We start from the raw sequence: 22100 nt of genomic DNA on the forward strand, positions 1-22100 counted from the left end.
ATTTTATATATATATATATATATATATTAAATGTCAATTAAGTTAATTTGTCAGAAGGTTGTGATTGAGTGATGATGACGGAGAGATTGTAGTCGATGATGACAATCAAACAGACGTAATTGGGTAACAATAGAAAAATGAGAAATGCCTATTGACTTTAGTCATGAGTCTATTGTTGGGATGGTCTGACTGAGTGTCAAAAATTGACCCAACACGTCAACTTGACATGAATGAAAATAATCCCTGTTTTAGTTGACTTGAATAATTTTTTTGATCAATTTGAATAAAGAATCCTAACACATTCAATTTTTGGGTTGCTTTCCAGGAAGTCCTTAAACCCAAAATCAACTCAAAATTGATTAGTTAATCTAAAATTATCTTACAATTGACCAGAATTGGATTTGACTAAAAATAATTGACATGTCTTATGTTAAATGAGTTGAGTTCGGGTCAGCAGGTTGAAAATGGGCCGGTTCGGGTTGAATTTTCGGACTCATTTAATATTTGAGCCAAATTTGGGTCCACCGTAGTTGAGAATTTGCCAATTGAAGCTGAAGTATATTTATACTTCCGAGCCATCTTTAGTCACCTTCTGCCCCAATCGATCCATTCCAATGAACACGAGGAGTCATAAACCTATGATTTATCGGTAATAGGAGTTTCAGCTACCGTCGCCGCCCTATTTCGTCTGCAAGGAGAGTTTGATCATCTTGAAGGCATAATCAGTCATCACAGTAGCTCGCGTCTCTCTCTCTCTCGCGCGCGCGCATCTGGCTGGTTCCATTACCTTGTTGAAGCTTTTAGGGCAGAAGGGATGGCGGGGATATCTCTTCTTCTCAATCTGCTGAAGAGCGCGCAGGGCTCCTCTTCCTCCTCGTCCTCTTCTGCTCTATTGATCCATTCCCATGCTCTCTTTACTGCGAGCGCCGCCGCTTCAGCGGCGGCCGCGGATATCCCTATATCGCTGCCTCCAAACCCTTCGCTTCTAGAGCCATTTTTGGGTGAGCTGTCGGAATTCCTATCCTATTATTATTATATTTTTTTAATGTTTGCATCTTGCTTTGTCAATTTTCTATTCTTTCCAATGTTTTCAAGATTCTCGTTCGTCTTGCACTCGGCTACGATCCATGTGAAATAGTTGGAATCAAATTTTTTTTTTTGAAGTTGGTAGTCGGCATTACTGTCTCTTACATGATGAACTATTTCTTCTTCTTGCTTTCGGGTAGTGGATGAAATAAACTTACTGTTTGTTGAAGCATCTAGAGAAAATTGGAAAGCTTTCATGAGGCTGTAGTTAGAGAAGTGCAAGAAAAGAACCTTTTCATGGCGATATTGTAAGAATTGCTTAATATAATGTCACAAGGAATAATTGTTTCATTGAATAAATCTGTCAAAAAGTAGAATTGGGTTGGCACCGCAGCATTAAAAAGTTGTTTGTATAAATTAACAATATGTTTAATAGATTGCACTACACATGAACGGCATGTAGATATTTGATAAATGAAAGGATTCTTTTTATAGTTATAGTTTATCGATTGTTATGGCTTATAATAACATTACAATAAACTTGAGAAATATGCATGGCCGTGGATGAATAGAGTGCTCATTTACGATGGTTTAAGGTTAATAGTGTATAGCTAGGATAAAACCTGAAGGAAAAAAAAAAATCTTAATATTGTTAAAGTTAGTATATTTTACACAAATATTTTTTTTTTGTAAAATTTAAAATATTTAAAAGCATAAGGTAAAGGTTTAATAACATTTAAAGGAATTAAAAGGAGAAATATGACCTTTTAATATACAATGTATCGGTATATAGATGTCCATTTCATTGATTTGATCGACTTATCATCCTATTTTCATGACTCTAGCATTTTAAATGAACAATTTATTCTCTTCCCTTTTAAAGAATTTTTTATTTTCTTAAATTTTGGAGAGAGCCCCATTTTGAGAACCCTTAGAAATGTTTTGCATTCTCCTATTGCACGTTGATATCTATAAAATACAATAAATAGAAAGATGCACATCCCTTTTGTATGGCCTAAAGTTTGTTGTTGCCTCTATTTTTCTTAAAGATTAAATCCAATATATTGTATAGGGCTCTGAAATTAATTAGGGTTTTCCATCATTAATTACCTTTGTAAATTAACTCTCTTTCTTTCTCTCAATTTGTCCATTAAACCATAAGTATAGAAACTATGTACTTTCTTAAATTATATTGTTGCTATGAGGCACTAGCACCAACATATGATTTGGGAGAAATCCTATAGAATGGAGGATAAGGCTGATGGAGACTTGATTTGTAACTAGGAACTGATAAAAACAGTTGGATTTATTCATTATACACTTTAAAATTGTTGTTTTGTCAATAAAGAATATTTATCATCAAATTGAAGAAGTGAATATTTCTTTTGCATAAAGGAAAAAATAGCTTGATGCATATTACTTATAAGAGAAATTTACATATATACCACACAGTTCTTATGTATTTTTATATCTAACACCCAAAGTTTAATATTTACACTTATAACACTTTAGTGTGAATAATCTATGCATGAAAAGGTGTATTTTACTTTTGAAAAGGTAGTGATGATGATATTTTTGATGTGATGTTACAGGTTTGAGTGAGATGCGTGTAAATATGAATGTTGAGGTATTAGATATGTAAAAACATAAGAATTATGTGGTATGTATGTAAATTCCCCTATTTATAAATAATGTCATGTTGAGGCACGAGGCAACACTGCAACCATTCCGTGTCTGTCAAACTGTTGTTTTGAAATGAATATCTATCCTATCATTCAATGAATAGCTGAGTTTTTTTGAGAAGTTTCTATGATATGTTCATTTTGAAAATGCTATATAAAAAAAATGACATTTCTAATAAAAATAATTTAGATGCATCCGGTTATTGTAGCCTAATTGATGCACAGTTCAAATATGATTTTGGGGCTTGTATTGTCTGATCATGTAGAGGTTTCGACACAATTGATATCTTGTAGGGAACTTGATAACATCCTTCCTACAGAAGTTCAGATCTTTGTTAAATAAACTATACTTTATGCAAATAATGGTCATGCAAATTATTTAATTTTGCAATCCGTAAAGCATAAATATTCGATTGACTCTTAGCCAAGATTCATGATTTTTAATATTTTTCTTTTATTGCAAGATATACTATATCATTCTTTTTGAAGATGTGCTTCACAGTTCAAAGTTTTTTGATGCTATTGGTTCAGCTTATTTTGCATCAGGAACTTGCAATTTACTCCTATCGTTTAATTGTATTGCATACCTAATTGCAGTGATGGAGGAATTTCTGTTGCCTATTGTGATGCTGGTGCAGCTACAGCATGGAATGAAAATTTCATCCCCAATCTTAGCAGTGCAACTGAAAATGAGACATCTATTGCATTTGAGTGTAAAAAGTACCCAATTGAGCACAGGCCTCTATTCTCGGCCTTTCAACTTAGACCTCTGGCTCTCACATCTTTAAGGTCCTTTTTGCAGTTCTATTTGCCCCTTATTGAAATTCACCCACCAGTGGAAGATGATGATGACTTCACACTAGATGTGCCTGAAGAAAGGCATGTTGATTTATTGACTCCATTCCACAACTCACTCAAACAAATTGTTCGTGAGGTGAATCTTTTTTCATATTTATCTCTTTTCAGTCATGCAAATTCCCATTCTGGCATCTTTTTGTGTACCATTGGTAACTTTTTGTAAATTATCAAAACCTCAGAGAAAAATTGATTTTCTTTGTTAAATGAGAGTAAGTTTTCTTGCTCTAAAGAAAGTTATCTTTTGAAGAAAGAGGGTAGAAATTTTAGTTCGAGACAGAAGGATAATTTTATTTTTTTATAATTTTGTAAACTAATACAGGGATACTCTAGTGTCATCATATTTAGTGTAACGAATTGCATATCAGATTTAAATTTACAAGCAAAAGTTGGAACATATCAACTATGTATCAAATTGATTTAACATTTCTTAGTTCTTAGATTTCCTAATGCAATTATTTGATGCTAGTCACAAAAATACAAACAAAAAAAATTGAATTCGTGCTTGACAGGCCAACAATAAAATAAAATTTTTGTCCCTTTTAATGAAAGTGCACACAAAATTGGCGTTAATGATAATTTAATGATTGCTATAGTATAAACTTAGTAGATAAATTAAGGTTCAATGAAAGCTACATCTTGATAAAAAAGTCACATCTAATAAAAATTTCCGCTTGTATGAGTTATTGACCACATCCAATAATGTAGACTGACCAATAACTGAAATATAGAATAGAACAAGATCAATAAGAGAAATAACCAAAAATAATAAAGCTGGTCTCACACTGGTAAATGAAGAATACTTCCCCTTGCATCTTAAAAAATCCACGGCTAATATGTACCCGAGTTCAAAGAGGCAATAACATACTCAAATTCGTAAGCATTGCTGATTATTCTGCTATCAGCACCTCAAGACTGAAATTTGCTATAAGATAGAAACCTAACAATCCAACAGCATATAAGTCCAGTTGATATTAATCCATATAAACATAAAAATATCCGTTCCAAACCAATTATTTTCGCTGCACTGACAATGAAATCAAACCCAAAATACTCAAAATATCAAAATAATGAAGAACATATCATGGTCTCATGAAAATTAAAAAAAAAAAAATGTAAACAATCATGACATCATAATTGTTGATTTGTTAATTTTAGCATGCAAGATTTATGCTTTCAACTTGTGCAAAACCCACATATGTCGATCACATAGACTTGCTAGGTTTGGTAAATCGAAGAGATGCATTCGATGCATTTTTGGCTACTTCTACTGCTTATTTTATTGACCTGTTTTTAATACTTTTATTTTACCTTTCTTTCTATTTTGGGCTCTGTGCTCTTCTAATTGACTAAAGTAAGGTTTGGATCCATGCCTTTCATTTCTATTAATTATTTTTATTATCAAATCAATCCTATTTTTCTGCTTATTTTATTTTTGAATTCCTTGGAAGGCCCTTTTACTTGTATGTAGAAATAGCTTCGTTATGTTTTGCTATGTGTATTACAGACTTCAGCTGTAACGATTAGGCGGGTCCTGGAGAGACTTGCTGTGCATTACTGTTCACAAAGAATGGCATGGAAACTTCTTAAAGGTACCTCCTTTATCCTTTTGTATAATGATACAGAAGTGGTAAAACAATAAAATACTTTTCAGGTTCTATCTCAGCAAGGCTAGTTATTTATCACTCTTCTCTTATTATGCATGCCGATTAGACATCTTGTACATTGGTGCTACTACATTTAATATTATTTTATTCCTTTAATATTGCAACTTCTAATACTAGGAGGACATAGCTTACAATAAATGTCACGCATCCTGCCATTATTATTTAAGTGGTAGTGATTCTAAAGTTCTTTGTGCAATGGAATACTGATTAAACTTACACGATATCATCCAATTTGATTTTTGCTGTAATCAAGTTCAAAAGATATTTTATGTGAATAACTTTTATTGTTGATTTTATTAATTTAGTTTAAATATATAGTTGTCAAGTAATACTAGTTACCTACCTAGTTATGAGTTATTAATTTCTCTATTTGTGGCTGGGAATCTAAGACCTCAAGTGCTATGGAAAAAGTTACAAAATGAGTTTTACATATAATAAATATAGAAAAAAAAGTGGGGACAAGGATTAGTAGTCGGCTTTTAGATGTAGAGGAGTTGTGGGGTCTTCTAGAGGTAAAGCCGAGTAGCTTTTTAAGGTATAGTCAATTGCTAGGTTTAGATCAATTCGACCAGCTGGTAAAAACCTTGGTGGATGTTTCATCTTGAATTGATGTGTGTGTGAGTCCACCTGTTCCTTGGCTGGTAGATGCTTCAAACCTAGTTAGATGAGTTCTCTTGGAACCTAGTTGGTGAGTCTCACTGGATCTGTCTAGCGAGTCCGTGTACAGGTCAGCTAATGAATCTTTTTTTATCCCATCTCGATGAGCTTTCCGTCTTGCTCTTTTTTTGGGTGAGTTTTGCCTCTGCGATATACAATTTCATTTAAACCTCTCTTGCTATTTTCCAAGGAAATAGTAGCATTAAAATTTAAATAATTTAATTTTTTTTACTTTCCTAATATAAATTAACCACAAAGAATTCAATTCATATAAAGGGTTAAAACAATTTCAAATCATGCCCATTTGATCTATTCATAATTTAACAAAATTAAATCAAAATAATCCAACCTTCATACAATATCTAAATATGAAAAATTTAAAAGAAAGAGAAGATAAGTTTCAAAGGCCTCATGCTTGGATAAGGACAACATATTAAGAGTTTTAAAAGGAGAGCCTTCATAATCTATTTCCATTCTCAAGAGTTCTAGATTTATAAATTGAGAGATCTAATGCTTTGAAGGCTGACTGTGATTTCCTTCAAACATTATTCTTACCAAATGGTGAACCGGTCCTTGTAACTCTTTTCATACCTTTGCTGATGGTAATTACTGCAACCAGGGCATTAGGAGTTTGTTATGGTAGTTTCCTGGGAAGGCCTTAATAAGAAGAATTAGAAGCAGAGGAGGATCAATTAGAGGTTATCAAGATTATTTGTGTGAAAGAAAAAATGATCTTTTGTTCCATAGTCCAATGAGGGTTTAAATAAACTCACAAGGATTTAAATAACAAAACAAATAAGTACTAAATCTCATAAAAAAGAAACAATAATTAAGGAACAAATCCAAAATATCGAAGCAAAAAACAAATTTCTTATTCCAAAGAACTCAACAAATTCTTGCTTGGGAGGGATGAATGGTCACCTCCCTTTGCTATTTAGTTAGGGGATCCTCCAAATTATGAATCTTGTCCTTTAGCTTTATCTGATCTTGAAAATAGTAGGAGATGAGGGAAGAGACTTAATGCTTGTTATTTAGAAAATCACTTGACTTGTTTCGAAGTTTATCCCTTCTTGGCAATCTTATTGGTCTCCTTCGATCCATCTTGCATCGAGGTGATCCTTTTGTCCAAAATCCACCCTTTGCAATGCTAAGTTCTTCCATAATAAGAACCTACCTTCTATGCCCCTCTTTGTTGTTGCACATCAAATGCTTGAGTAACTTTAATTCTCTGCACTAACAACTTATTAAATCTCCATGTATTTAATTGACATTCATTTTCCCATGTTTTTGATGTATTTGGAATAATTTATATTAAAGTGGCTTTCAATCTTTTCCTTTTAATTTGTTCTTTCTTAAGTGTAATCCTACTAGATCTTCTTTTTTAAATGTGCACATGATATTTTGTTTGTCACGAAAAGCTTTGAATTTCAACTATACGATATTATAAGGTTCTCCTCTACTTCCTGATAGATCTTCCGGAGCCCTTTTAGGAATCATTGCACTCGTCAAAGTTCACTATCATTGTCTTTTGATTTCCATGGAGAAATCTTGACCTAGTTGAGTAGTTCAAAGTGCTTCCATGCTTCTTACTGTTCACCTCTTTTGCAGCTTTCTTGATTGTGAAAGTATTTTTTTTTTTTTTGCAAGTTTAGCTCATTTTATTGGTTTAGCTCATTTTATTGAAACAATCAACAACGATGAAGAAGTTATTAATTATATAGGCCTTATTTCTTTGATACTCCTGCCAATTAGCTATTGAAATGAACTCTTACGGGTGCCATGTACTAGAAAAGGTGCGTAAAGGTCCACCTTTTAACTTGACTACTTTGAAATGCTGGAAATGCTCCTTGACATGAACAACTGCTTAATCAAGTGCATTTTTGGCCAAATAAGCATGCTGCTTTTGATTTTGAAGAGATTTCGCCTCTCCAATATCATATAATCCTCAAAGTATAGGCCTTCCATATGGAAGTTAAATGGTTGCCATCCTTGGAGGCTTTTAGCTGAACCCCATGATGCAGGAGCCGATCAACTATTATTTTGCTTGCCTTAATAGAGTCTTCAATGCTTTTTGAAATCTTGGCTTTGCTGCATTGGCTTTTTGACCCCATATTTAGGGTGGATTTCAAAAGATATGAAAAATCTCCCTCCAAGCCGTACATACGGCTTTCATTGAATACGGCTTTCCACAGAATTCTATATGTATCTATGAGATCGAGTCTGGAATTCTGTTTACTCACTTTCACTTTCACTTTCAATTGAGTATCCGCTTCCCCCCTTTTCCTGCTAGGATAGGAAATCTTGCATTTGACATTTCCATACGATCGAGTCCTTGGGTTTCCGAAACTTTCGTTATTGGGTTAGCCATACGCATGCTGTACATCTTGAGGTGCACCGACAAGGCCCTCTATGATCATGACCAAAGCAATACAAGTGTTATTGATCTGTTTGGAAAGCACTATTTATATATTTTATCACTATTTTTAATTATTATAGGCATGCCATCTAGTAACATGTGCCATGGTGTTTAATGGACACTTTGTGCTTATTTAGAAATCCACTCAATTCCAAAATCACGCCATATGCTAATATGTAGGTGACAAGATATGTTCAATGTGAATTAACTGATATTTAGAGTGTTCTAAGTGTTTAGTGCAATTAATGATTGTACTCAATAATACTAGTAAATACACACTATTAACCAACTAATCTAGTTTTTTAAATGTGACACCATTTATATGATTAGCTAATACACTAAGTATTCGACTTGTAAGCTCAATATTAATGAAAATAACTAATATACCAAGGACAAAAGTTGCATACATGTTAATACATAATATAATTATGGTGATTATACTACTTATGTTACAAGGGAGCAGCTAACTATAAATGGAAGTAATTTGATTTACTCTATATAGTAGAGTAACGAGCAATTATAGCATTCACCACATTAGCATTTCACTATTAAATTAATTAAGTATGCATGGAACTAACTCTAAAACCCTTAAGGAATTTTGTGCATTATGTTTTTTACATGCTCCCACTCAACTGACATACATTGATGCATATTCTTCATTCTGATTGCGATTCAACTGCTTCGGACTTGCACCTATAAGTCTAGTTCCTTTCGTCCTCAAGACTGTATAGAAACCTTACAACGTCATTTTTGAAGGCAAATCCACGTATGGCTTGATCCGGTAAGCGCACATGAGATTTGTGCACAACTCTACTAAGTTATACTTGGCATCAGTTCTTTCTTTTACACGGTAAAAGATTAACGAAAGTTCTCTTGAACTTTGGCGGTGGACAAAGGAAATCAACAACTAAATATACCATCTCAATCTCTTAAAAAAATGGATGTTATACCATATATAGCAAATCATTGTATCTGAAGAGATTGAATGAGGAATGATATTATCAAATAGAAGCCCTTCAAGGATTTTCTTAGATGTGATGAACAATTCTTTTAATTAAAATATTTCCTTAAATAATTTATTTTGAAGACTTTAAGTTTTCATAAATTTGTAGGTTTTTCTCTTCAAAATGATGTTTATATAACAACTTTCTAAAATAACCCTTAAAAATAACTCATTTTCATTCCATAAAAACCTTTCAAAAGGTTCCCTAAATATATGCATGAAGATGCACTCAACCATCACATAATTTGGTCATATTGGGACCCCGATATGGGAATGGTAGACTCTTTATGGTGTTTGCGGGTTCTGCATATTTTGGGTTACTATGTAGAATATCATTTATGTAATTTTAAAGAAAAAATTATTTAAATCATAACTTAATAATGATAGACATAAATCATGATATTATATTTAATTACATTCAAATTATTTAATGAATACAATGGAGTCAAAATTAAGCTCAAATTTATAAATATAATTAATGGCCAATTAATTATAATTAAAATATAATTACCTATTATTAGGATGTTCAAGCAATTGATGAAATATATAAGGCATGCAAAGTTAGGTGAATTAGTAATATGGAAAATATATAACTAAGAAATATTCAATTAAAATTAAGTTTATTTTATTAATTAAATCATTAATGATATGGTTGCACATAAATCATAAACTTGCAAATATGGTAATATAATAGAAATTTGGATGAAAATTTGTTAGAAACTTTATTTGATTGATGATCAAATAATGAATGAGTTAAAATATGGTAAATAATAAAATAAAATCTAAATTAATTTTTGCATATACAAATTAGAGAATCAATCAATTAAATAAAAAGATAGCTTATATGAATTCTAAAAAATTATCAAAAATAATTTTTGAAGTTTTAAAACATATTTTGAATAAATATAAATAGAATCTAATCAATTTTAATTATATTTATAATCCTTGAAACTTTAGGCAAGAATTAATCAACTTATAGTGAAAGTATAAATCTCATATGTTAAGCTATACAAATCTTAAATTTTTTATCTCGAGGTCATTCTTCAAGTGATTAATCGTGCATATTGCTTCATGAAATTCAATTTTCAACTTCATGGTTCTTATAAAATTATTATGTGAGAAAATATCAAGCAAAATATTAGATGATACCACAAAAGATTAGTTATAATTAAATCAATAGTGTGCCATGCATGAGCACTCTTCTCTTTTTGATAATGACATACTAACATTATAAATGGGTAAAAAATAAAAGATTAAAAGTAAACTTTCCCTCATTACATGCATAAAAAAAATTTTAAATTTTAAAAATTTTCCCAAGTAAGTGCATTTACGAGATAATTTTTCTGGCTAAGTACTCACCCATTGCCTACTCTTGAGTCGTCCCAAGAGACCTCGAAAAGCTTTGGTGAAATTAAGCAATCCCAATATAAGGGAAGAAGTCATGAGCACTTTGATATGGTTAAATGCTCCACATAAATTCGTCATTTTCTCGGATATCAGCAAGTTGGGTTATAACGGTGCTAAATTGCCCCGTAAAGTTCTTGTAGAATGTGACCATGCTATGTAAGCTCTTGATATGTATGAAAAATTTTGGAGTTGGCCAATCAATAATAGCTTTAACCTTGGTAGATCACATTTGAGTTAGAAGAGGTCAATATGAATTATAAAATTACAACTTTTTTGCGCATGAATTGATAATTCTTTGATATTATATATAACTTCTCTTCCCTAAGATTGTCCAATACAAACACAAACTTAAGATGGTGAAGATATCAGTTTTTATCTAGACTAAATATGGGGATATTCTCAAAATAAATGACAAAACAAACCTAGTACATGTTTTTAACATGATATTCATCATCCTCATGAATGCTTTTCGTGAATTAGATAATCTAAGGGGTACCATAAGTCAAGGATTTTAAAGACATTCTTTTACTCATTTTTGTCTGATAGCTAACACTTTGTAAGACAAGTGTCGAGATGTGACTGAGATGGAAACAAAGTTGTGAGAATTAATTCTAATTTTCTTAATTAAGGAAATTAGAATTAATTAATAAATCCCTCAAATTAAGGAAATTAGAATAAATTTGTAATCCCTTAAATTAAGGGAAATAGTTAAATAGTTTCCTAGTTTTCCTCCTTTTAATCTCCTATATAATACATTGTATGATCAATTCAAGAGAAGAAGAAAAATACAAATTATTTCTTTGATTTCCCACATGGTATCAGAGACCAGGTTGAAACCCTAGAGGACACCGCCTGTTGCCGCGCTTCTCCGACTCTTCCTCTCGTTCCTTCCGAGCACGGGCTGCTTCGGTCCCTCTGCCTCGATCCAGTAGCGGTTCCAAAAAAGAAAATCGTTCTTTGCTGAGCACGAGCGACTCCCCCTTTGCCGAGCACGAGCGACTCTTCCGAGCACGAGCACGAGCGACGAGCACGGCTAAAAATCTCTCTTTTCCGAGCATGAGCGACTCTTCCTCCCGAGCACGGGATTCCAGTAGCGACTCCCGCTTCGTCCGAGAGGAGCAACACGTTGTCACGAAGAAGATCGTCCTTTGCCGCTGCAATCCTGTGCCGGAGATCTCACAATCTTTGCCGCTCTTTGGATTTTTTTTATTAGCTGTCTTAATTGCTGCGATTCTTTTACCACTGCAGGTTGATTTCTAGCCTTAATTGCTGCAAATTTTTCCTCTCCACCATGTCAATGTCCAAAACCACTATCTCCAACTACTCCAACAATTCTGAAGAATACAATGCTGTTCAAAAAATTGGAGAGTTGCAGAATATTCGGGCATCCAATAGGTTCAATTGGAAGAACTATCTCAAATGGTCCCAAATTGTCCGCACATACCTAAAAGGCAAAAGGAGGATTAATCACTTACTTGGAACCAAACCAGAAAAAAGGGATCCAGCCTCTACAGCATGGGAAGAGGAGGATTCCATGATTATGTCCTGGCTATGGGATTCTATGGACCCAACGATCAGTGACACTTGCATGGTTCTTAAAACCGCAAAGGAAATCTAGGACTATATCAGCCGCACATACTCGAAAGCCCGCGATGTTGCCCTTGTGTATCCCTTGTGTATGAAATCAAAATCAAGGAAAAAACCGGAGCAACCAAATAAGGAGACAAATTTGTCACAGAGTACGCAACTCTATTGCAGTATCTGTGGCAGAAACTGGATCACTATCATGTAATTGAGATGAAATGCCCTGATGATGCTGCCACCTTGAAGAATTTCATTGAGAGGGATCGAATATATGATTTTTTGGCAGGATTGAATCATGAATTTGATCATGTTAGAATCCAAATCCTCGGCAAGGAGGATACACCGTCTCTAGAAGAGACAATCTCATTAATCCGAGCAGAAGAATGTCAGAGGAGTGTCATGTTAGAACCACATACTATGGATGAGTCAGCCTTAGCAGCAAACACAAATCAGGAGAAGTCAAAGAACGATAACCAAGGAAAGGAGAACAAAGAAAATCTTTGGTGTACTTATTGCAAAGAACCAAGACATACAAGAGAGAAGTGTTGGAAGTTAAATGGTAAACCTCCAAACCGAGAATAGGGTAACCGTGGGGAGAAACAAAGGCCTCGAGCGCATATGACAGAGCAACCCAATATGGAGGAACCCAATATGGAGGAAAAATCAACAATAGGGGGATTCAGCTGTGAAGAAATTGAGAAATTTATTGGGATCTCTTGAGAAGCCTTCTGGAGCATGTTCGATAGCTCTTTCAGGTAAAACTGTTTGCATGAATGTCTTAAACAAATTATATTCCAACTCTTGGATCATTGACTCTGGTGCTACTGACCATATGACCCCCACATCTCAACTCTTGCATTCCTATAACCCCTGTCCAAGTAATAGAAAAATTATCATGGCTAATGGATCTTTAGCTACCGTTGCAGGGATTGGTGATATACATATCATACCTAGAAAAACGTTCTCCATGTACCTCCATGTACCCAAACTGTCAACAAACGTTGTGTCCATTCAAAAATTGACTCATGATCTCAAATGTTATGCTGTTTTTTTCCCTTCTTATTGTGTTTTTCAGGAACAGGATTCGGGGAGGAGGATTGGACTTGCTAAGGAAAGGAGCGGTCTTTACCTCCTTGAACCATCCCAAAAAATCAGGAGCAATTTGTCCTCATCTTTCCTTATTTCCTCAAACAAAGATGTCATTTGGCTATATCACTTACGCCTTGGTCATCCATCTTTTAGGGTTCTAAATATAATGTTTCCTCATTTATTCCAAGGATTAAATATTTTTGAGTTTCATTGTGACATTTGTGGATTGACAAAACATAACCGTGTATCTTTTCCTATTAGCAATAAAAGAAGTTTTAATTATTTTCATCTAATTCAGTGACATATGGGGTCCTTCCACTATACCTTTCATTGTGACATTTGTGAATTGACAAAACATAACCGTGTATCTTTTCCTATTAGCAATGAAAGAAGTTTTAATCCTTTTCATCTAATTCAGTGACATATGAGGTCCTTCCACTATACCTAATGTTTCTGGGGCTTGTTGGTTTGTATCCTTAATTGATGATTGCACTTGGGTTACATGACTCTTTCTTCTTAAACAAAAATCTGATGTTAGCTCAGTTATACCTAACTTCCATTCAATGATTCAAAATCAATTTGGGGTCAAAATAAAAAGCTTTACGACTGACAATGCTAGAGATTACTTCAATCAAATTCTTTCACCTTATTTTCAATCATAGGGGATTATTCATAACTCATCATGTGTGGACGCACCCCAACAAAATGGGGTAGCTGAAAGAAAGAATGAGCATTTACTCAACACCACCCGAGTCTTACTCTTTCAAGGGAATGTTCCTAAGTCCTATTGGAGAGAAGCCGTTCTTAGTGCCACACACATGATCAATAGACTTCCCTCCCGTGTGTTAGAAAACAATAGCCCCATAAAGGTCCTAAAAAGCTTCTACCCTCACTTCAGAACCTCAAATGGCCTCACTCTCAGGGTATTTGGGTGTACTGCCTTTGTTCATGTCCAGAAACAACATAGAGGGAAGCTAGATTCCAGAGCCATCAAATGTGTTTTCCTAGGTTACTCCTCCACTCAAAAGGGATATAAGTGTTACAATCTCTCTACCAGAAAATTTTACATCTCTGCAGATGTCACTTTCACAGAAAATAAATCCTTTTTTTCCAAGTCCTCTCTTCAGGGGGAGATTTCCATGATGGAAGATAGTACTTGTGAGCCCTTTGAACCACTTAAAACCCTTGACCTTCCACATGTGCCAGCCCGGGTTGTTGAACCTAGATCAAACTCTCCTTCTATTCCAGCTGAACACGAGTCTTCTGAACCAATCACATCTGAGTCACTTGATCCTGAACCCTTATCATCTTCTACTCCAACCAGTGTCACAAATGATTTCCCGAGATTTCCTCACGTGTATTCAAGGAGAAAGGCCGTTCCTGAACTGACACAAGTCCAAGTATCCAATCCACTCTATCCACTATCTCACTATGCATCTCTCAAGCGCCTATCACCAACCCACAAAAGATTCATTTTGAGTTTGAACATTATTGCCATTCCTAAAAATGTGTCCGAGGCATTGACAAAAAAGGAATGGAGAGACGCTATGAAAGAGAAAATGAGTGCTTTAGAAAAGAATAAAATATGAGAGATCGTTGACAAACCAAAGGAAAAAAAATATTGTTGATTGCAAGTGGATTTTTACATTAAAGTACAAGGCTGATGGATCCCTTGAAAGATATAAGGCAATGTTAGTAGCCAAAGGGTACACTCAGACTTATGAGGTGGATTATCAGGAAACCTTTGCCCCAGTTGCAAAAATGAACACTGTGAGAATCCTGTTATAATTGGCTGCTCACTTCAATCGGCAACTGGTACAGTATGATGTAAAGAATGCTTTCCTTCATGGTGACCTAAATGAGGAAATCTACATGAACATCCCTCCGGGAGTTGAAGGGGACACATGTAATAAGGTGTGCAAGCTGAAAAAAGCCATTTATGGGTTAAAACAATCTCCTAGAGCATGGTTTGGCAGATTTGCAAAAGTCATGAAGGAATCTAGGTATAATCAAAGCCAAGGTGACCACACTCTTTATCTTGCAAAATTTCTAACATACAGCGTTATAGCTTTTAGGGTGACTTCTCTTCCAAGCATTATATTTGCCTTAATGTCGTAGAAATGGAATGAAGGTAACATTTTCATAATGTTCCATTAGGAATATCTTATCCACTGATAATCCTCTAAATTTGTGATTTTCACTGGGGCCATCTTCATCTTACACGTGGACTAACTACAAGGCAATGTAATTAATGATAAAGCATAAGCAATCTTGGCTCTCAGAAGTCATCTCAGTCTAAACTTCTCCTGAAGACTCTCTAGAGCAGCTTTGTGAATCCTCTCGAGAACTTTTTTCTTAATTCTTCTCTAAAATTTTTGAATCCCTTTCAAACTCGATAGCAAAACTCATAATTCAAGCATTGATCTCTGCAGCATTAATTACTATTTTCACCGATCTCATTAAGCAAATAGATTCTACAATGACGCATTCAAAATTTTGCCACTTTTACCTACAATGTGACATATAAATTGCACGTTACAGAGAAAATTGGCTTTCCAATGTTCTGCAATACTTCAGTCAGATCGCCCATTTAATTCATGCAAAAAATATTCATTTTATTCGTGTTGTTCTACTTGAACAATCACAATGAAATGGCTAACATTAAGATGTGAAACACAACCACGTCAAAATATAAATACCACGGCTTAATGTCCTCGTGAGCTTGGGCCGTGTGCTGTCCTTAGGATTAGTTACACCTAAAAAATGGATCACGGAAGATGAACATTGATAGCAGTGCTGTCATGGATTACCATCAAGTATATATTTCACATACATAAATTTGATGATATGATAAATCAAATCTTAGGTGACACTTATTTTGTAAAGCTTGTTGTGGGAAATCAAAGAAATAATTTGTATTTTTCTTCTTCTCTTGAATTGATCATACAAGGTATTATACAGGAGATTAAAAGGAGAAAAACTAGGAAACCATTTAATTATTTCCCTTAATTTAAGGGATTACAAATTTATTCTAATTTTCTTAATTTAAGGGATTTACCAATTAATTCTAATTTCCTTAATTAAGGAAATTAGAATTAATTGGTAAATCCCTTAAATTAAGAAAATTAGAATAAATTTGTAATCCCTTAAATTAAGGGAAATAATTAAATGGTTTCCTAGTTTTTCTCCTTTTAATCTCCTGTATAATACCTTGTATGATCAATTCAAGAGAAGAAGAAAAATACAAATTATTTCTTTGATTTCCCACAACAAGCTTTACAAAATAAGTGTCACCTAAGATTTGATTTATCATATCATCAAATTTATGTATGTGAAATATATACTTGATGGTAATCCATGACAGCACTGCTATCAATGTTCATCTTCCGTGATCCATTTTTTAGGTGTAACTAATCCTAAGGACAGCACACGGCCCAAGCTCACGAGGACATTAAGCCGTGGTATTTATATTTTGACGTGGTTGTGTTTCACATCTTAATGTTAGCCATTTCATTGTGATTGTTCAAGTAGAACAACACGAATAAAATGAATATTTTTTGCATGAATTAAATGGGCGATCTGACTGAAGTATTGCAGAACATTGGAAAGCCAATTTTCTCTGTAACGTGCAATTTATATGTCACATTGTAGGTAAAAGTGGCAAAATTTTGAATGCGTCATTGTAGAATCTATTTGCTTAATGAGATCGGTGAAAATAGTAATTAATGCTGCAGAGATCAATGCTTGAATTATGAGTTTTGCTATCGAGTTTGAAAGGGATTCAAAAATTTTAGAGAAGAATTAAGAAAAAAGTTCTCGAGAGGATTCACAAAGCTGCTCTAGAGAGTCTTCAGGAGAAGTTTAGACTGAGATGACTTCTGAGAGCCAAGATTGCTTATGCTTTATCATTAATTACATTGCCTTGTAGTTAGTCCACGTGTAAGATGAAGATGGCCCCAGTGAAAATCACAAATTTAGAGGATTATCAGTGGATAAGATATTCCTAATGGAACATTATGAAAATGTTACCTTCATTCCATTTCTACGACATTAAGGCAAATATAATGCTTGGAAGAGAAGTCACCCTAAAAGCTATAACGCTGTATGTTAGAAATTTTGCAAGATGGACAATATGAAATTAGGTTTTCCACAAAAGAAATCCGAGTAATATCCATATCAGATGGATTAATCTATGATTGATGCTGTTAATGAGATCATAAATGCACTTTCCCTCAGTGCAGTTAGCCCTATGGAGTCCTAAATCCTGGACTAAGTTCAATTTTTTCACTTTACTCCTAGAAAAGAATAGCAATGATACCATTAGTCTTTTTAAAAATGAAATACACCTTTTCATGCATAGTTTTATGACACCATGGTGTTAAAAGTGTAAATAACGTGAGGAAGTGAGATGACACTATAAATGACTTCAAGCATAAGACTTAAGGGGCATTTACGCACATTCCACACAAGTCTTATATATTTACATATCTAACAATTGAACATTATATTTACATGCATACCACTTAAATCCTTAACATCACATAAAAAATATCACCGTCACTCTGTTTTTCAAAGTGAGATACACCTTTTCATGCAATAAGTTTATGACATCATGATGTTATAAGTGTAAATATCAAACTTTGGGTATTAGATATGTAAATATATAAGAAATGTGGGCTATGTATGTAAATTTCCCAATACTTAAAAGTTGACTCAAAACGCATGGCATTAATAGCGGGCCACAAATTAAGAGGGTTGATAATATTGCGTTTAATTATCAAGTTTCAAAATTGAAGCCTTTAGATTTTGATTTTAGTAAGAACCGTCATGAAGCCTGAGACTACAAAAATTGAGCCTATAAACACCACGGTCTATTGCCAAATTCTTCAGATGTTTAAAAAACTATCTATTGTGAGTCTTTTGAGTTAGAGCTGACTCCCGTGGCTTGTAAAAATTTATTCAATGGCTTACTGAAAAAAAAATTAGTTTTTTCTCTAACTTTATTATTATAATTATTATTATTTAGTTTTTTCTCTAACTTCTATGTGATAGATGGATGCACATTTTTGAGTTTGTTACAAGCCTTGCTAAAAGCTTTGGTTGAAAGCTTTCTCCTAGTACCTTCATTAGACTTCGTTTAACATTTTGGCATTTTTTTTTTTTTTGAGTTCTTGGTTTTCATGCAATTGAGATTTGATAAAGTCTTAGTACAACTTGTTTTTTTTTGGTCCCTTTTGTGGTGCGACTTCTAATTGTTGCTCGTCTTATTCAATCTTAGATTTTCTTATAAATTTCAAATTCGAGTGATCTTTAAATTTTCTTATGACAAAAGTTTTGCGGACGAATCCTTAAATTATAGTAGCTCCAATTACAATCCTAATCTTAAATTTTCTTGCAAATTTCTCAGTAATTCTAGATAAAAATTTCAAAAATCAGCGGCTGGATCAGATGATGAAAAAATAACAAAGCATGCAAAGAAATTTAACACTTGTTCTCAAAGGGATCATCATTAGTATGATTACATCAACTGAACTAATATAAATCATAAAACTGCATTTCACTATCATAAAGTGCATGGCTTGCATTTCTAATGAGTATGAACTTTGAAATTTTCATGTAAAATAGCTTTATTTTTTATAAACCAACTTTAATTGATAAATATTTTTAAATTATGATGGGGCAGTCATCGTGTTAAACTAATTTAGAAATATTATTAACTTACAAGTTTCAAAATACCTAAATTTTTTTGATAGAGAGATTATGTCGGACACATCAAATGAGACAACACTTGTCCTTGTAGTGTGTACAACTTTAGAATAATCTTGATCTTCAACTTGAGAACTTGGAAGGATCATATTTGTTGTTTCAAATCATGCCACATCTGTTATATTTGGATGCTAGAAATTTGAACGAAAGGGAATGAAGAAAAAGGGCATTTACATATACATACCACACGATTCTAATGTATTTACATATCTAACACCTAAACATTTATCTTTACATGCATACCACTAAAATTTTTAACATCACATCAACTATATCACTATCCCTTTTTAAAGGTTAAATACACCTTTGCATGCATGGGTTTATGACACCATGGTGTTGTAAGTGTAAATATCAAACTTTGACTATTAGATATGTATGTACATAAGAATTGTGTGGTATGTAAGTAAATTTTCTAAAAAAAAGTTCAGGAGTATTGACAGAATTCTATTTCACTTCATTTTCTTCACTTTGCTTAAAAAAAAGCCATTTATTTTGTGATAATCTTTCATGGAACAAACAATGCGCTAAACTAAATTAATGTTTCATATTCTCTGTTTTCCAACATTTGTATAACTGAAATGTTAAATCTAAGCCTTCTCTGTCATTAAATTCTGAGCAAAATGATGCTCTGTTTGAAGAAAAAAGTCTTCTCTCCTTAAATTACCGATCATGTGATTTATCAGAAAAACTTGAGAGGCTATCTTAATTTACTATTATTTGCAGATGTTTCAAAATCAGCTAGACGGAAGGCTAAACGGGGCATGCCAGCTTATTTATTCTGGTTTAATGTCAGCAGAACAACTTTCAGAGGTCAAAATTTAAGTTATAAGGCCTTTTTTTTGCATATGTTTTATATGCTATTTTTTCGTCAAATCTGTGTTTTTCTCTCAGAACAGGCCATGCACTTGGAATTGTAGCTTCATGGATTGTTCAGATGATAGTAGCGTTTTACAGATACTTCATCCGGAAGACATATAATGTTGGTGAAAACCATAAGAGAGAAGAAAAAATCAGATTATTTTGGAAAGAGGTCTACAGTTCAACCATTAAGTTTAGTTCATCATTAATTTTTGCGTCAATTGGAGCAGGAATTGGTGCTCTTTTCCATCCTTCAATAGGCCAGTGGATCGGTAAGTGTATTATCCACGTTTTTTCATTGGAATTTTGTTTGGTTGTAGGTTTTATCACTGCTCGGCGCCCCTCTTTTTTCAATATTGAATCATCTTTGTTTTTCATTGAAGTAATAATGCACCTTTCAGCAAATTTTTGCTCTTAGATAGCACGGGTGAACATTTTCTAAAATGCCTGAATAGCAACTTAGCGTGTTACTAATAAGGGAAATTTACTTACATGCCCCACAATTCTTATGTATGTACGCTTATACCACTTTGTTGCCATAAACTTATGCATGAAAATGTGTATTTCATTTTTAAGAAGCTAGTATGAGTGGTATTTTTTAAAGTGATTTTAAGAATTTGAGTGTTATTCATGTAACTATGAAAGCATAGGTGTTATGTATGTGAATATATAAGAATTGTGTGTTATGTATGTAAATGCACCTACTATAAGCTCATCAATAAATTTTGATTAGATTTCCTAACCCAAATTAAATTATAGCCGATCACAAAATCATTAAAATAACACCGACTACCTGACTAATCAATCAAAATTTATATTTCATTCATCTCAAGATAATAACACTTAAGGATATCATGAGGACTCCCAACAATTGGAAAAATTATTATGTGTAGCTAACCGCATGCCTGGACGACAGTCCGGATGTGGTCATGCCGAGCCATGCGATCCACGATGGCTCATCCTAAAACCATTGATCGGATGTGCGGTCAACGCACGAAATAATTTCTCCAAAAATTAATGTGAAATAAGTTTTGCATAGCGATGTGATATGTACCTCGAAAGAACAGCTTGTTTGTAATATTTTGTTATTTTGTTGTTGATTTCACAGTAAATATCTTCATAAACTTATATTTTGTCTAAAACTATTGTATGTAACGGGTTAATTTCTATTTCACTTTTTATTACAATTATTCTGCATGTAAATATCCTAATATTTTATTATTTTACCGTTGATTTTCAAACCAACATCTTCATACTTTACTCAATTTTTTTTCCTTTGAGATCTAATCTAATTGAGTTATGATATGCATACCCTTTTTTTATTTATTTTGGTGATACCACCCAATTCTTATGTATTTACATATGAACACCTATACTTTGCCTTTTATATTTACAGGCCCAAATCTTTCATGTCACATAAAACATACCATCATTTTAACTTTTAAAAAGTGAAATACACCTTTTCATGCATTGATGAGGTGATATGCGTGTAAAAATCGAAGTTTAAGTGTTAGATATGTAAATACCTAAGAAATGAGTGGTATGTATGTAAATCTTTTTTTTTTTTCTCTCCCTAAGGTCTTGCTTGATTCTCATGATTTTTATAGATTCTAAAAGAAACCTGGTATGTAAATCTGCAGGATCTTCTCTTGGGGATTTAGCTGGCCCTTTCATCATCATTCTAGTTTTTGAGAAACTTCATCTACAAATTTGAGGGATTGGAAGAGCAAATGGGTCTATAACCACAGTTGATTTATCTATGAGAAGGCTATATATAGATTCCATTATTCCATTATTCCCTGAGTTTTTTCTGCCACTAAAATTTTGATTGTTGAATTATTTCAGTGCTGCTATAATTCTGTCTGTAGATTCATTTTGTATCACTAAGGAAACTTTGTCACCATTCAAAAGCTCAAGTTTATGTGAAATTCAATAATATATAGTTTTTGTGTGCTACCGATGACGGTCTCTCAACGGGAGAGCGTGGCGGTAATGATGCTTTATGTAGTATTTAAGCATCCTGCAAGAAAAGCTCATTCTTCTTCTAAAATACATGTTTTGACTCTTTGATGCGCTTTAAGCAATGCCTC

At 33.4% G+C, this 22100-nt stretch overlaps 1 protein-coding gene across 1 annotated transcript; it reads left to right on the plus strand.

The window, feature by feature from the left end:
• Nucleotides 1–592: 592 nt before the first annotated feature.
• Nucleotides 593–21916, plus strand: LOC110031942. The gene is given in 7 exon segments (XM_020735391.1): nt 593–1001; nt 3306–3310; nt 3313–3642; nt 5071–5155; nt 19876–19962; nt 20049–20282; nt 21651–21916. Coding segments are annotated over 7 exon segments (1002 nt in total). The 5' UTR covers nt 593–814; the 3' UTR covers nt 21725–21916.
• The last annotated feature ends 184 nt before the right edge of the window (nt 21917–22100 follow it).

Source organism: Phalaenopsis equestris, unplaced genomic scaffold (assembly GCF_001263595.1).
Source record: "Phalaenopsis equestris unplaced genomic scaffold, ASM126359v1 Scaffold000873, whole genome shotgun sequence".
Classification (NCBI taxonomy): Eukaryota; Viridiplantae; Streptophyta; class Magnoliopsida; order Asparagales; family Orchidaceae; genus Phalaenopsis; species Phalaenopsis equestris.